Raw genomic sequence first — 16,524 nt, 5'->3', positions numbered from 1 at the left:
TCCCATTTAAACCTGTAGTACGTACGTACGTAACGTACAGACCATGGGCTAAAAACCACTTTTTTGAATCAGGGTCAAAACACGGATATTTCCAACCATTTCCCGAATTTTGAAAATTTGGACCGATTGCAATACTTTCATTACTAGTATAGCTCGCTATACTGTAGTAATAGAAAGTAAAAAACTGCCCTCTTTGATTGAAAAAAGTACAACTCTTATTTTTGTTTACATTTTTTAGAAAAATTTACACCAAGGAGGCTCGAAGGTAGACGACAAAGAAGAGAGCTCAAAAGTGAGGCTCAAATTTTCTCACCAGTGGTTCCCAAAATATGTGTGTTCAGGTGTTCTCAAGAAATCTCTGCAAAATCACAGACTGCGGCCTTTTCTTTTAGTTTTGAAGAGGTTTGATGGAGAAAACTGTAAAAACGGATGTCTTTTATAGCCCCGAAATCGAAAAGAGAAGCTGTTTGGGAAAAAGCCAGCAGCCAACTGTTTTGAAAAGTAGAAAACCATACTTATACGCTTAGAATAAATTTCTGCCCATTCGGGAATCGAACCCCACATGGGAAATCAAGCATTTTTAAGATGAAAAAAAGTAAAAAGGGCTTTTTTTAACAGGCTCCTAAACTGGCTTCACTTTTGTAAATCATAACCGAATCCACCACTCGCTTACCCCAAAGAAATGCATGTTCGTGAAGTTATCAACAAATTCGTGAGCCCGCGAAATTTTGAATTTTTGAAATCTTATCAAAAATTAAAAATATTCAAGAAGTTTATCAGGAAAAGCCATCAGGGAATTCAGCGACAGTCATTCAGCAGTCAGGCAGGACACTGAGGTCCTTTGTTTGTGTTCTTTAGTCATCTAGTAGTACAAGAGACCTTAATTGTCCCATAGGTATTCTGTAAAAAAAATTAAAAAATGAAGTTACCGAGTAACTTGGTCTCTGTCAATTCGTTCTTACGGCTTCGTGCATTGTACAGAAGTGATGTTGTGTGTCAACGCTGGAATCATACCTCAGATCAATCACAAGACAAGACAACTCACTTTGGTTTCGAAACGGTCAATGAAGAAGAGAAAACAGGAAAAGGTGAGATTGATTTTTTCTTCCTAATACCTACTTATTTTAAGCTGTGTCCACACCTCAATTGACATCAACTGAAACCATACATTGCCTCAACAACATAGATTGAACTCTTTGATGATTGATCAATTGTGTCAACTGTATGTGGACAAAGCTCTATCAAGAGAGATCAATAAAAAGGTCTCATCATCCTGAAGTCCAAGAGAGATGAAGGAAAAAAAAAAGAGAGAGAGAGAGAAAGCCAGCAAGTTTGAGAACACAGATTATTTGGTTGGAATAAATTTTGCCCTGATTGAGAATTGAACCTGTAACCTAGCACTTACAAGGCAGACATGCTAAGCTAACTAGACTGGCTGATATCACACTTTTAACTTGAGAAAAAAATCTCCTTTGTTGTCAGTGTATGAAGTGTTTGAGAATGTGGCGAAATCTTACGACACCATGAATGATGCAATGAGCTTTGGTATACATCGGCTATGGAAGGATATTTTCATTGACCGACTGGGACCAACTCACGACACAAAGCTGTTGGATGTGGCAGGAGGAACAGGTGAGTTCATTTTATACTGCCCCCACACACTATACCTATTGATACTATTAACAATGCTCAACAGATAATTTTCATCAAAATCGGTCAAGCCGTTTTTTCGTGAAAAGAGGACAACAAAAGGTCCATCAGAGTAACAGCGCCGTAACACACAGACATACATGTACATGTTTCTGTGTATGCAATATGCAACAATGTAGGTATGTCACCCTCAGTACTCTTCTCAACAACCACAAAAAATTTCATCAAAATCGGTCAAGCCGTTTTTTCGTGAAAAGAGGTCAAGAAAGGGTCCATCAGAGTAACAGCGCCGTAACAGACAGACATACATGTACATGCTTCTGTGTATGCAATATGCAAGAATTTAGTCGAATTTCGCGTTATTTTCATAGTATAACTTCTCGCTGTTTCTTATTTTCAAAAAATGTTCTATCTTTTTCTACGTTTCTATTGAAAATTAAAGAGGTTCTCTAATTTTGTTTATTAAGATATAAGATAGCGAACTTTTACGTACATACAAGGCAACTAGGTATGTATTCTGCTCGTATTTCGAAAGTACATACGTACCCCCTACCCCCTAAAAATCGGGAAATGGGAGAAAATATCCGTTTTAGGGTTCGCTGAGTCCAAACGATAAGAGCTGAGGTATCGAAAGTTTTTTTTTTTTTTTTCAGCCTTGTTAGCTTGGTTGGTAGCGCGTCTGCCTTGTATTTGTGTAACAATTGTTAAACATCAAAAATTGTTGTTAGGGTAAGCGCTAGGTCGCGTGTTCGATTCCCGCCCGGGGCAGATTTTATCCTGAACGGATAATGTCCGTTCTCGGAACGGCTGGCTTTCTCCTATCCTGTCTTCCTCTCTTCGATTTTCGGGACGACTAGACCTCCGTTGTTGGAGTTCCCTGCGTTGTTACAGGGTTTTTTCTTTGTAGATCCATAATGTAATGGAAAGTCGTGTGATAGCGACACCACATTTTTCTAAAACTATTTTTCTATTTTAATATTCCCGTTGTTTACATATTTTGTTCTGATTGACATCAACTGAAACCATACATTGCCTCAACAACATAGATTGAACTCTTTGATGATTGATCAATTGTGTCAACTGTATGTGGACACAGCTCTATTAAGAGGGATCAATAGATTCGAAAGGTCATCCTGAAGTCCAAGAGAGATTGAGGGGAAAAAAAAAAAAAAAATTGAGAAAGCCAGCCAGTTTGAGAACACAGATTATTCAGTTGGAATGAATTTTGCCCTGATTGAGAATTGAACCTGTGACCTAGCACTTACAAGGCAGCAGACATATTAATATACCTGTCAAGCTAACTAGACTGGCTCTTTCTGTACGTATAACAATACGTATTTATAAATATACGTAACAATACGTATAAATATATAGTTATTGATTAAACAAAATATGCGAGGGTATAGGAAATAGTTTACGATCAGAAAAAATATGAATGGTATCTCTTACCCTCACCTTTCTATGAAAATATATGGGGGCCTTTCCTTTTTTCTGGAGAGGTTTGATAGAGAGAACTCTAATAACGGGTGTCTTATCGTCCTGAAATCGAATTGAAAAAGACAGGATAGGAGAAAGCCAACCGTTCCGAGAACGAACACAATATGTTTAAGATAAAATCCGCCACGGGCGGGAATCGAACCTGCGACCTAGCGCTTACAAGGCAGACGCGCTATTGATTCTGTGGTTAAGAGTTAGATCTTGGCCACTAGAGCACAGAAGCAGGTAATCTTTTCAACCTAACCAAGTTTTGTCATCAAATTAATGAAATCTCCTCATATTGTAACTTGTAAGTTAGTCAGAAAAAAAATGTCTTTACCGGGAATCGAACCCAGGTCCCCTGGCTAATCTCGTTTGTTCTCAGGGCGTATGACCAGTACTCGTTTCAAGTGATTCCTGTTATGGGGCAGTTCTTATCGTTCTGAAATCGAAGTGAAAAAGACAGGATAGGAGAAAGCCAACCGTTCCGAGAACGAACCCAATATGTTTAAGATAAAATCCGCCACGGGCGGGAATCGAACCTGCGACCTAGCGCTTACATGGCATACGCGCTATTGATTCTGTGGTAAAGAGTTAGATCTTGGCCACTAGAGCACAGAGGCAGGTAATCTTTTCAACCTAACCAAGTTAGTTTTGTCATCAAATTAATGAAATCTCCTCATATTGTAACTTGTAAGTTAGTCAGAAAAAAAAATTCTTTACCGGGAATCGAACCCAGATCCCCTGGCTAATCTCTTGTTTGTTCTCAGGGCGTACGACCAGTACTCGTTTCAAGTGATTCCTGTTATGGGGCAGCTGATAGCAGGACAATGGAAACCCTACCAATATCTAGTGGAGAGCATAAGGCAGTTCCCTAATCAGGTAAGTCTGACACCCGTTCAGACATTCCCATCAGATCATTTTTTAGAGGTTTGATAGAAGGAACTGTAACTGCTAAGGTCTTATCGTCCCAACAGTTAAGAGAGAAGGAAGACAGGATAGGAGAAAGCCAGACTTTCCGAGAACGCACCTTATCCGTTTAGGATAAGATCCCCCCCTGGGCAGGAATCGAACCCGCGGCTTAGCGCTTACAAGGCAGCTGCTCTACCAACCAAGCTAACTGACTGGCGCTTCACTTAGCTTGAAGGGTAGAACGCCTGGCCTTGTAAGCTCCAAGTCGCGGGTTCGACTCCCCCCCGGGGGAACTTTATCCTAAACCAGATAAGGTTCGTTCCAAAATAATTAATAAAATAATTTTGTGTTTGACAGGGTTAACATGCTTGTGCTATGATTATCCTCCCAAAATCAAAGAGAGAAGGAAGACAGGATAGGAGAAAGCCAGCCGTTCCGAGAACAAACATTATCCCATCAGGATAAAAATCCACCCCGGGTGGGAATCGAACCCACAGCCTAGCGCTTACGCCTGGCTTTCTCCTATACTGTCTTCCTCTTCCTTTTGCTTTCGGGACGAAGGCTGGCCCTGCTTTGGTTTGCTTACCAGTTTTCTCTTTATTTTCTGGCTTCTCATAGTTATATGGATAGGAGGGTTGGTTTTATTTAACAGACATGTTTCGCCCACTGGGCATCATCAGTGTATAAAACGGGAGATTCGTAGAAGCTTAACTGTTCCCTAATCAGGTAAGTCTGACACCCGTTCAGACATTCCCATCAGATCATTTTTTAGAGGTTTGATAGAAGGAACTGTAACTGCTAGGGTCTTATCGTCCCGAATTGGAAGAAAGAAGGAAGACAGGATAGGAGAAAGTCAGCCGTTCCGAGAACGAACCTTATCCCTTCAGGATAAGATCCCCCCCTGGGTAGGAATCGAACCCGCGGCTTAGCGCTTACAAGGCAGCTGCTCTACCAACCAAGCTAACTGGCTGGCGCTTCACTTAGCTTGAAGGGTAGCACGCCTGCCTTGTAAGCTCCAAGTCGCGGGATTGACTCCCCCCCGAGGGAACTTTATCCTAAACAGATAAGGTTCGTTCCAAAATAATTTATAAAATAAGTTTGTGTTTGACAGGGTTAACATGCTTAAGGTCTCATGTCAGGAAGCAATTCGTTTACATCTGGGCAGAAAAAAATAAGGAATGTTGCGAGTTTTACGAAAAAAAAGCGAACAATAATAGAAATAAATAAATAAATACGAAAAATAGTAGATGACAAAAATAGTAGATGACAAAGAGAGAGAGAGGGGGAGAGAGAGAGAGAGAAAGACTTTATAGTCACGCAATTTATTCTAAATCTGATGAGAGGGAGAGAGAGAAAACAGCAGAATGTAATACAGTAAATACAGTATACCAGTACATAGGTAAGTATGTCGATTTTTAGTCCGTCCTTCCTTTATTATTACAATAGTAATTAAAAGGTATAAGGGACGGACTATTGTATTCGCTTCGTTGTCGTCTGTCACTCTGTCTGTCCCCTTAGAAGGACTTATCTAAACCTGGTCGACCTATATATCACATTAAAGGTCTTTTTACCAGGATCACGAAAATGGTGGTGCAAATTTTGTCCAGTGAACAATAAAGTCAAAAAACCAAAAAAAAAAACTGGTTTTTGGGGGATTTTTTTTCCCACATTTTCTCACACAAATGAGCTCTGATCTTGAAATTTGTCGCGACGACCTATGAACTCAAAGCGAGAAAGTTTTAGATAACACTTCAGTCGATCATTTAAGACCGTAAGGTGCGTGCCGGTGACTGAGTGGAATTTTAGAATAGAATATTAGATAGATATACCCAATCCGAGACTGAGATTCCTGGAGGCTAATGCAGAAGAATTACCGATAGAGAGCGACTCTTATTCTGCGTACACGATTGCGTTCGGGATTCGAAATGTGACTCGCATTGATAAGGTGCGTGCCGGTGACTGAGTGGAATTTTAGAATAGAATATTAGATAGATATACCCAATCCGAGACTGAGATTCCTGGAGGCTAACGCAGAAGAATTACCGATAGAGAGCGACTCTTATTCTGCGTACACAATTGCGTTCGGGATTCGAAATGTGACCCGTATTGATAAGGTGCGTGTCGCTAACTGAGTGGATTTTTAGATGAAGTGAAAATACGATCTGGAAGCAACCTCCGCGCTCCGTGGTCGAGTGGTTAAGAGCACTGACTCTCAACCCCGAGGTGCTGGGTTCGAATTCCGGCCAGGGCGGAAATTTTCTGACCGAAGTGGTTAAGAGCACTGACTCTCAACCCCGAGGTGCTGGGTTCGAATTCCGGCCAGGGCGGAAATTTTCTGACCGATTTTTTTTTTTTTGTTTCGTTCTTCGATAGGCATGGATGTAAATTATAAAAGAATGTGTCTTGAAGTAATGCGAGAGCGGTACCGCGGTACAATCTTTTTCTCGAAAAAAATCATCATTATTATTATTATTATTTTCATTGCAGGCGTTAAGTGAAGCATACAGGGTTCTAAAGCCTGGTGGTAGATTCCTGTGTTTGGAATTCAGTCACGTCAATAACTCCATGCTTCAGTGGTAAGTAGAAGGTCCTGGGTTCGATTCCCATCACCAGGAAATGTGCTTATTAAGGATATGTATTCCTGTGTTTGGAAGGGAATAGGAGAGAGAGGGAAGGAGAGAGAGAGGAGGGAGAGAGAGAGGGAAGGAGGGAGGGAGAGAGAGAGGGAGGGAGAGAAAGAGAAGGAGAGAGAAAGAGAAGGAGAGAAAGAAAGAGAGAGAAAGAAAGAGAGAGAGGGATGAGAGGGAGAGGAGAGAGAGAGGAGGGGAAGAGAGGGAGAGAGAAGAGAGAGAGAGAGAGGGGGGGGAAGAGAGGGAGAGAGAAAGAGAGAAGGGCATATGATAGTATCATGAATTGTAATTAATTTTAATTGGTAGTTCTCATGATCTCATGTAAGTAGGTATTGTACCTAACCTACTTGATGTGGAATAGAAAGTTGTAAATTAGAAAATACAGAGAGAGGTAAAAGTTTGGTAGAAAGTGATTAGTTACATAAAACTTTTGAAAGTTGAAATACACTTTTAAAGCCTTAGCAGTTATAGAGTGACGTTAAACTAAGTTGAAATAGAAATGGAAGGAGGGAAAGAGAAATTGGAGAAAAAGAGAGAAGCAGGAAAAAAAAAAGATAAAGTAACATTAAAGAACTTGTAACAACGGAGGTCTTATCATTCGGAAATCGAAGGGAGAAGGAGGTCAGGATAGTCGAAAGCCGAGCCGTTCCGAGAACGAACCTTATCTGATCAGAATAAAGTTCGCCCCGGGCGGGAATCGAACCCGCAACCTAGCGCTTACAAGACAGACGCACTACCCTTCAAGCTAACTAGGCTGGCTAGAGCTTCATTGAAATAGTAAAAATAGATTTCTCCCTTAGTCATGTCTTTGAGTTCATTCTTTTTCTGCTTTACCCACGTTCTTTTTTCCTTCCCTCTGTTTCCTTGTTCTCTCGCAACGTTTTGATATGCCATCATGGGAATATCATTTCATTTTTACTTTCTATTACAATAGTAACTAGTGGTTGACCCGTCCTTTGTACGGGATCAGCGTGGCATAAGAGTCATAACTTTGAGGTGCTGCTCTACGAGAATCTGACATTCGGAGTTGTCGCCATTCATTCCGGATTCAAACTGTGACCCTCGAACTAGGAAGCTGGGTTAGAAACCGCGACCACAAAGCAGCATTGGTGTGACAAGTCAGATTCAAACTGTGACCCTCCAACTAGGAAGCTGGGTTAGAAACCGCGACTGCCACCAGAAAGCAGCATTGGTGACTGTCAGATCTCATTTCATCGAGCCTTGAGTGTAGAGAAGCTTTCTCAGGAGAATACCGCCACTTATGTAAATATGAGTCAAGAGGAAGAACGGACTAAGCCACACATAGGTACTTCGTTTCGATATATTTAGAGTCTAGGAGTTGTACACGGATGTACGGGATTCCCAATAACTTCTAAACTACAGCTGATATTGCTATAGTTCCTCTACTAGTGGTTAGAGTGCGTTTCAGACTGTGGCTTCGTCCCAAAAACTGAAAAAGGATTTTGTGCGTTAGTCCGTTCTTCCTTTTGGCCCTTCATATGTACCTTTCTCCAAAATCCACTGAAGTTAATCAACTTCCCGAGTGAAATTCAATGTTCTTCACAACACACTGGACAGTCCTATTTGATTAATATATAACTATTCGAATTGTCCTCACGAGGTTGAGTGCACCCCGTATTCCAAGCACAAGGCCGAAAAAACTTCGACTCTGCCAGGAATCGAACCAAGGAACTCCAGTGTGCAAGCCGAGTGTCATTGGCCACGGAGGTTTCATATGCCCTTGACAAGGAAGGTCTTATCGTTCCGAAATGAAATAGGGAACGAGGACAGGATAGGAGAAAGCTAACCGCTTCGAGAACGAACCTTATCTATTTAGGATAGAGTTCGTTCCAGATTTTGTGCGTTAGTCCGTTCTTCCTTTTGGCCCTTCATATGTACCTTTCTCCAAAATCCACTGAAGTTAATCAACTTCCTGAGTGAAATTCAATGTTCTTCACAACACACTGGTCAGTCCTATTTGATTAAAATAACTACTCGAATTGTCCTCACGAGGTTGAGTGCACCCCGTATTCCAAGCACAAGGCCGAAAAAAACTTCGACTCTGCCAGGAATCGAACCAAGGAACTCCAGTGTGCAAGCCGAGTGTCATTGGCCACGGAGGTTTCATGCTCTTGACAAGGAAGGTCTTATCGTTCCGAAATGAAATAGGGAACGAGGACAGGATAGGAGAAAGCCAACCGCTTCGAGAACGAACCTTATCCATTTAGGATAGAGTTCGTCCTGGGCGGAATCGAACCCACGATCTAGAGCTTACAAGCCAGACACGCCTCCCTCCAAGCTAACTAGGCTAGCAGGTTGTTATAAGATTTTCATGTTTTTGGAAGTCTGAGAGACCCATAACTTGAATAAAGACTTGAGAAATAAAGTTCATATAGTGGATATTTTTGTTATACCTCAGTGTTAAGGTAATGTTATACATCAAGCGCGCATTGTTTGCAAATAATGCGCGCTTGGTGTAACATTACCTGAAATACCGACAGCAGCCGGATCAACTCCGCGCACACACGAACGCTGTTTTTTTTTTAAGAGGTTTGACAGAGGCAATTGTAACTGCTTTGGTCTTATCGTCCCGAAATCGAAGAGAGAAGGGAGATAGGATAGGAGAAAGCCAGCCGTTCCGAGAACGAACATTATCCCAGCAGGATAAAATCCGCCCCAGGCGGGAATCGAACCCGCGGCCTAGCGCTTACAAGGCAGACACACTACCAACTAAGCTAACTAGGCTGGCTACGAACGCTGTTTGCAAGCCAATGTTTGTGGACAAATGATTGCAAACGATACGCGCTTGGTGTAACATTACCCTTACAAGTGGCCTTTTTCTGTTTTCCCAAACTTCTTTTAAAAGAGGTTTGATAGAGGGAACTGTAACTGCTAAAATCGTATCGTCCCGAAAGATAAGAAATACAGGATAGGAGAAAGCCAGCGAGAACGAACCTTATTCGTCCAGGATAAAATCCCCCCGGGTGGGAATCGAACCCGCGACCTAGCGCTTACAAGACTGGCTTTTTGACCACCCTGTAGAATGCACCTTGTCAGTCTGTAAGCTATCTGTTCTGACACAGATAAAACTTTGGACGACAGGGTGAGGAGAAAGCCAAGATCCGTCGAACTTTGGCCCGGTTTTTGTTTTTCAAACTCTGACACCTTACAGAATGGAACAGCTGTTTTCAACTTGGGGGTAAATTTACCTCCGAGGGGTACAAATGCTCATGGTGAAATGTTTTCTTCTTCGACATTTCGGTTTGACATCCTAAGATGAATTTTTACCTGGACTATACAGGGTGGTTCGTGATTTGCGAACCACGCTTATATCTCAGAAACGGCTGGGAATTAAGGAATGAAATAAACGGCATCATGTAGATGGAATTTTGATGATTAAAATGGCTTTTTTTAAATTTGCAATTTTTTTTGCAAAACGGCCCATTTTTTGCCAAATATAGGTCACTCTTATGGGAACCCCAATTTTTGTAGAGCAATTTTTTTCGAGTGAATACATTTTTTCAATTAAAATTTTATGCTGATTCCAATAATTAAATAAAAAATGGGGGTTTCCATAAGAGTGACCTATATTTGGCAAAAAATGGGCCGTTTTGCAAAACAAATTGCAAATTTAAAAAAAGCCATTTTAATCATCAAAATTTCATCTACATGATGCCGTTTATTTCATTCCTTAATTCCCAGCCGTTTCTGAGATATAAGCGTGGTTCGCAAATCACGAACCACCCTGTATAAAAAAAAGAACGTTCAGTGTTGTATTATGCCCATTCCGTAGTATGTCCCTCATCAGATGGGAGATATGGCCTCAAAAAGTTTGGAACCACTGGATTCGAATATTATCTAACAGGAAAACACGAGATGTCAAGGTGTTGTACACGATACACTAGCTCAACCTACTTTCTGCTATGCAGGGTGTCCAAAAATAAACGGAACATTCTAATATCTCAAAAACTAATGAAATTAGAAAACTCGTGTTTTCGCTGTTTTATCTCTCCTTTTAATGTCGGCTATGTAGCTGACAAAAACCGGTTGGGTGGAAGAGCTCACTAAGTGAGAATTCCGTCATTAAAACCTAAAAAAAATTGTCCTAACTTTTTGGGGGACATTTAATGGTGGCCTCTGGAATTTTGCCACGAAAACACAAATTTTCTATTTTCATTGGTTTTTTGAGATATTTGAAAGTTCCGTTTATTTTTGGAGATCCTGTACAGACCCTCACATATCAGGTTGTTTTAAGGAAGTGTGGTTTTTTCAAGAGGTTTTGTCAAGGTGTTGAACACGATACACTAGCTCAACCTACTTTCTGCTATACAGGGTATCCAAAAATAAACGGAACATTCTAATATCTCAAAAACTAATGAAATTAGAAAACTCGTGTTTTCGCTGTTTTCTCTCTCCTTTTAATGCCGGCTATGTAGCTGACAAAAACCGGTTGGGTGGAAGAGCTCACTAAGTGAGAATCCCGTCATTAAAGCCTAAAAAAGATTGTCCTAACATTTTGGGGGTCATTTAATGGTGACCTCTGGAATTTTGCCACGAAAACACAAATTTTCTATCTTCATTGGTTTTTTGAGATATTTGAAAGTTCCGTTTATTTTTGGAGATACTGTACAGACCCTCACATATCAGGTTGTTTTAAGGAAGTGTGATTTTTTCAAGAGGTTGAACGTCACTGTAGAATTGCTAAGGTTATTAGTGACGGGGGGTTTAGCCACCATCGGCGATGAGCTACCCGCCTCCTCGACCAACCTGAGAGGGGCCGAGAAGAAAGGTGATTGCCCCAATACTAACCACGTGCAACGTTGCTTAACTCCAGTGATCCATTGGGAACTTGTGAATTCAACGTGCTATCCCCGCTGGCTAAGTAGTTCCCTACATTAAACTCACTGCTAGTTATAAATAATCACACTGCTAGTTCTAAAGAGCGCCAACTCTCAAAATCGGCTATTTTTCAGGATTACAAAAAATAATAAAAAAAACCTATATTATGCGTTTGCCAAGACACTAATTAGCCACCATCGGCGATGAGCTACCCGCCTCCTCGACCAACCTGAGAGGGGCCGAGAAGAAAGGTGATTGCCCCAATACTAACCACGAGCAACGTTGCTTAACTCCAGTGATCCATTGGGAACTTGTGAATTCAACGTGCTATCCCCATATAGGGTACACACAAAAAGCCCAAACTGAGGCTTAGGTGTAGGGGCTGGTCAGCCCCAAAGGACGGGTTGAGCTTCTACGAATCTTGGATATAGGGTTTAAATTATATTTCTAATGCCGGACCCGTAGATTGTTTCAAAGCCTTCACAATTGCCCATTTTATTTTATTTATTTATTATTATCATTTTTTTTTTCACTTTATGAAGGCTCAGTCCGCGATCGCTTTTCGTCAATTCGGCAAAAGAGCCGCCAGACATATTCACACAAATTGCAACAAAGTTTCAAGCGAACGTTAAAGATTATACACAATGTGGTATTCGGTAAGAAAGCTATTTATTTGACACCCGAAACGGAACGAGGAGAAGAAAAAGAGAAGAAACACAAATCGAGGGGAATTTTTTCTTTGAACTTTCCCTGCACTACTTTCTTAGACTTTTTTATTCGGAATATCTTTAAATGTCCTCTTTCACAAATCGTAGTTTTACAGAAGCTTGACAATTAAAGATAAAGTTGTAGATATAAAATAGCTCACAAGATGATATTTTAGATTTATTTAGATATTGGATCACTTTGACTTTTACATTTTACCCATGAGACTTTTTTAAGGAATTTAATGAATTTGAAGAAGAAAAAAAAAAAAAAAAATACAAGTTGTCTTCTTTTCCACTTTCAAAGATATTTTTACTTTCTATTATTACACTTGTAGTGCCTTTTTGGAACAATTTTACTTAATAAAGACACAAGAGTCTTTTACACAATTTCATGCAGGTAAAATTCACATTTACACCCATGCATTCTTGAGGTCCATAACTCACATTACCATTTGCAAGTTACACCATTCAAAAGAACCTTAACCATAAGCAAGACATGAAAGCAAAATTAATAATAATTCAAAAACTTTTACTCATCATGACAATGTTTGCTTCAATATAAAGCTGTTCAAATGTTAAGTGAGACAGAATCAATGACCAAAATGAATATTGCTAACTGTTATACACATCAGTCAAAATTGGTGAAATCCTTTTACAGACATGCAACTACATGTGTAATTGTGGCATTATTCTGGCCACAAATATTGGTTTAAAATGAAATGGAAGTTTAACTTAATCAGAGCTGTTTAAATTAATCCAGGCCATACAAAGGGCAATAGCCTGAGCATCAGAGGTGCACTCCCTTTTTCATGACAATGTTTGCTTCAATATAAAGCTGTTCAAATGTTAAGTGAGACAGAATCAATGACCAAAATGAATATTGCTAACTGTTATACGTACATCAGTAAAAATTGGTGAAATCCTTTTGCAGACATGCAACTACATAGGTATGTAATTGTGACATTATTCTGGCCACAAATATTGGTTTACAATGAAATGGAAGTTTAACTTAATCAGAGCTGTTTAAATTAATCCAGGCCATACAAAGGGTAATAGCCTGAGCATCAGAGGTGCACTCCCTTTTTCCCAAAACATTGATAATAAAGTTTCATTGATTTTTTCCCCCATTAAAATTATTTAATAAATTAGCTGTTAATATTTTTTTTTTATTTAGGTAATTAGCCAATCACAATATGATTCAAATTTTAGGTTATCAATTTATCATGCAATGCATTTCCTAGAAATGATAAGTGACCAAACCTCGCTGATTCATTTGTCAAATCAGGGGATGACTTGTGCTTTGATCTTCTCGTAATTGTTGCCTTGACATTGATTGTAATTTGCATTGGACACTATTCATCAGAAGTGATGAGAAAAATGAAGAAAAATAACTTGGATAAAAAATACTTCTAACATATTAAACAAATTAGGTAGGTACATAGGTACTGATTTTCTCTAATCACGATCGAATAAACTACGGGCTAAAAAATTCCCGGAGGGACCGGCCCAGCTTGTTATTCCATGTGGACCTTTTTCAAAGAAGTTTGATTGAGCGAACTTCAAGGTCTTATCGTCCCGAAAGCAAAGAGGGAAGGACGACAGGATAAGAAAAAGCCAGCCGTTCCGAGAACGAACCTTATCTGTTTGGGATAAAATACGCCCTGGGCGAGAATTTTAAAAGAGAAATCCTGAAACAAGGAAATAAAATGTAAGCAGTACCTAATCAGCTATTTTTATTTTTTACTTTCTATTACTACAGTATAGCGGAGCTATACTAGTAATGAATATCAAAAGGACGCTAATTTTGGTTGCAAAAACTCCCTAATAGTCATTTTTATGGAGATATAATCGGCAAGTGTAAAGCTTCCACTGGCAATAAATCTTGCGCAAAGGGACTTGCTGTGAAAGTCTCTTGCGTAAGATTACTTGCGCAATATTTAATTTACCAGTGGACACTTTAGCTTTAGAATCTCTTGGATGTTGCCTAGTGCTGATACCAAAAACATTCAAAGTATAAACTTTCTGAATCGGTAGAGGGAAACAATCAATGGAATTTATTGACAAACTGCCCAAAGTTTGGGTTACCAAAATGACACAACATACTTCTCAGACAAAATTGTTACAAAAGTTAAAATGAGAGAATGATTTTGAATTAAAGCAAGATCATGATTTAAAGGTCAATATTGAAGTTGAATTTCGTCCGATTTTATGGTAGTAATTAAATGATTCCAGATATTTTTTCCTTTGCCCATTTTGGGACTAATTTTAATTTTTCTTTCTGTCAATTTGCATTGGAGTTCACAAAGGAGTTGGTATCAACACACTAGCATGGAAAAGAGAATGGAAAGGGGAAGAGATTCTGTCAAGTCGACGGAAATTTGGATTGAACTCAGACGATTGAATGTCTGTCTCTTTACACCTCAAATTCTTTGATTTTTTTCTCTCAAAGAATTTAAACTCTTCAACTTGGTTCTCTTGAAAAAGTCTCTTTCGAGTTTTCGACTCATTTCTCTTGGAATCAAGAAAAATAAGCAATCGGAAAGAATTTTATTTCCCCCACCATCTCCTTCTTGCGTCGACATGAACAAAATTTTCATGGAAAATAAAAAATAAAAGGAAAATCAAGAAAGAAAAAAAGTAAACGAACGACATCGATTGCAAATTACACTTAAATCAAAGGTTTTAGGTTAATTTTAATTCTTAAACTGAGACACACTTAATGAGAGATTTTTAATGTGTTTTATTTAAAGAGGAGGTTAACAATTTGGAGTCCTATTCCTCTAATGAGAGATTAAAAATGAAAATGGTTCAGAAATATACAGGGTACAGGGTGCGAGCGTTTCAGATTCACTAGGGTCCAACATGCGAGTGGTTCAAGTGTTTCACGGATGGGAAATATGAAAAAAAAAAGAGCAAACCGTGTTTTTATTTTCTTCAAAATATCGAGTTTTTTTCGCAAGATAATGCCATAATAAAATACAATAATTCCATACAGAAACAATTGAAAATTGAAAGGTATTGTTTAAGCAAAATTTACAAAATGTCTACTTCCACTTTGCAATGAAGCTATTTTTATGTCGCCCTGGGAATTACGAGTCCAAATACTTGCAAAATTTTGAAAGCTACCTCAAAAATATCGCTGCCACTCCCTGTATCAATTCATTCGCACTTGGAACCACCCTGTCCATAAAAAAATTCTAAACTAAGTTTATTTATGGCTGAATATATAAATTTGATTTTTTTTTTTTTTTTTCAAAGTAGAGAAAAAACAGAAAAACAGAGCAGCAAAAACCTATATCGGTTTCAAAAACTTTCATACAATAATAGTTAGGTTAGTCAAAGTTGAGAAAAAACAGAAAAACAGAGCAGCAAAAACCTATATCGGTTTCAAAAACTTTCATACAATAATAGTTAGGTTAGTAGTGGAATCATTAGCGAGTTTTTGCAACCAAAATTAGCGTCCCGTTAACTGAACTCTTGGACGTTATTTGATGAAAACTCGTTTCTGCTGAAACGCGTTTTGGTCAACTTTCGTCTTGGGTTTCAGTTATCGTCACGTTAAAGCCCTATGAACTCAAAGCGAGAAAGTTTTAGATAACATTTCAGTCGTTAATTTAAGACCGGTTTTAGCGTTACCTATGTTGAGCTACGCCGAGGAAGGCCAATAAATGGATGAGTACTTAAACATTATATTGGGAATAAAGGGAGAACGGGCTCTAGTCTTGATTTTAAATCATTACATGAAAGTAAAATAAAATCAAATCAAGAATAATAATAAACTGAATATTAAACAAATTAGGTAGGTACATAGGTACAGATTTTCTCTAATCACGATCGAATAAACTACGGGCTGAAAAATTCCCGGAGGGACCGGCCCAGCTTGGTATCCCATGTGGACCTTTTTCAAAGAAGTTTGATAGAGTGAACTTCAAGGTCTTATCGTCCCGAAAGCAAAGAGGGAAGGACGACAAGATAAAAAGCCAGCCGTTCCGAGAACGAACCTTATCTGTTTGGGATAAAATCCGCCCTGGGCGAGAATTTTAAAAGAGAAATCCTGAAACAAGGAAATAAAATGTAAGCAGTACCTAATCAGCTATTTTTATTTTTCTTTTCCTTTTTTCGTATTTTCAGGAAGAATTCAAGTCAATGATAGAGTCGGCCGGGTTTCAATATGTCACCTACGAGAATCTGACATTCGGAGTTGTCGCCATTCATTCCGGATTCAAACTGTGACCCTCGAACTAGGAAGCTGGGTTAGAAACCGCGTGACTGCCACCAGGAAGCAGCATTGGTGACAGATTCAAACTGTG

At 39.2% G+C, this 16,524-nt stretch overlaps 1 protein-coding gene across 1 annotated transcript; it reads left to right on the top strand.

The window, feature by feature from the left end:
* The first annotated feature begins 741 nt into the window (after nucleotides 1-741).
* LOC103507768 (2-methoxy-6-polyprenyl-1,4-benzoquinol methylase, mitochondrial) lies at nucleotides 742-16,503 on the top strand. Its single transcript, XM_026822546.1, has 7 exons — nucleotides 742-1,088; nucleotides 1,483-1,636; nucleotides 3,897-4,008; nucleotides 5,858-5,983; nucleotides 6,526-6,614; nucleotides 9,088-9,094; nucleotides 16,346-16,503. Exons 1-7 carry the CDS (start codon nucleotides 920-922, stop codon nucleotides 16,445-16,447), a joined length of 759 nt encoding a protein of 252 aa, XP_026678347.1. The 5' UTR covers nucleotides 742-919; the 3' UTR covers nucleotides 16,448-16,503.
* Nucleotides 16,504-16,524: the final 21 nt, after the last annotated feature.

The sequence above is a fragment of the Diaphorina citri genome, unplaced genomic scaffold (genome assembly GCF_000475195.1).
Source record: "Diaphorina citri unplaced genomic scaffold, Diaci psyllid genome assembly version 1.1 scaffold340, whole genome shotgun sequence".
Classification (NCBI taxonomy): domain Eukaryota; kingdom Metazoa; phylum Arthropoda; class Insecta; order Hemiptera; family Psyllidae; genus Diaphorina; species Diaphorina citri.
This window is presented reverse-complemented; position numbering and strand designations above follow the sequence as displayed.

Excerpts from the sequence above, each read along its gene's own strand:
- LOC103507768 (XM_026822546.1), top strand. The coding sequence starts at position 920 with ATGAAGTTACCGAGTAACTTGGTCTCTGTCAATTCGTTCTTACGGCTT. Across the intron at positions 1,637-3,896 it reads GTGGCAGGAGGAACAGGTGA|GGCGTACGACCAGTACTCGT; the intron begins GTTCATTTTATA and ends GTTTGTTCTCAG. Across the intron at positions 5,984-6,525 it reads ATGTGACTCGCATTGATAAG|GCGTTAAGTGAAGCATACAG; the intron begins GTGCGTGCCGGT and ends TTTTCATTGCAG.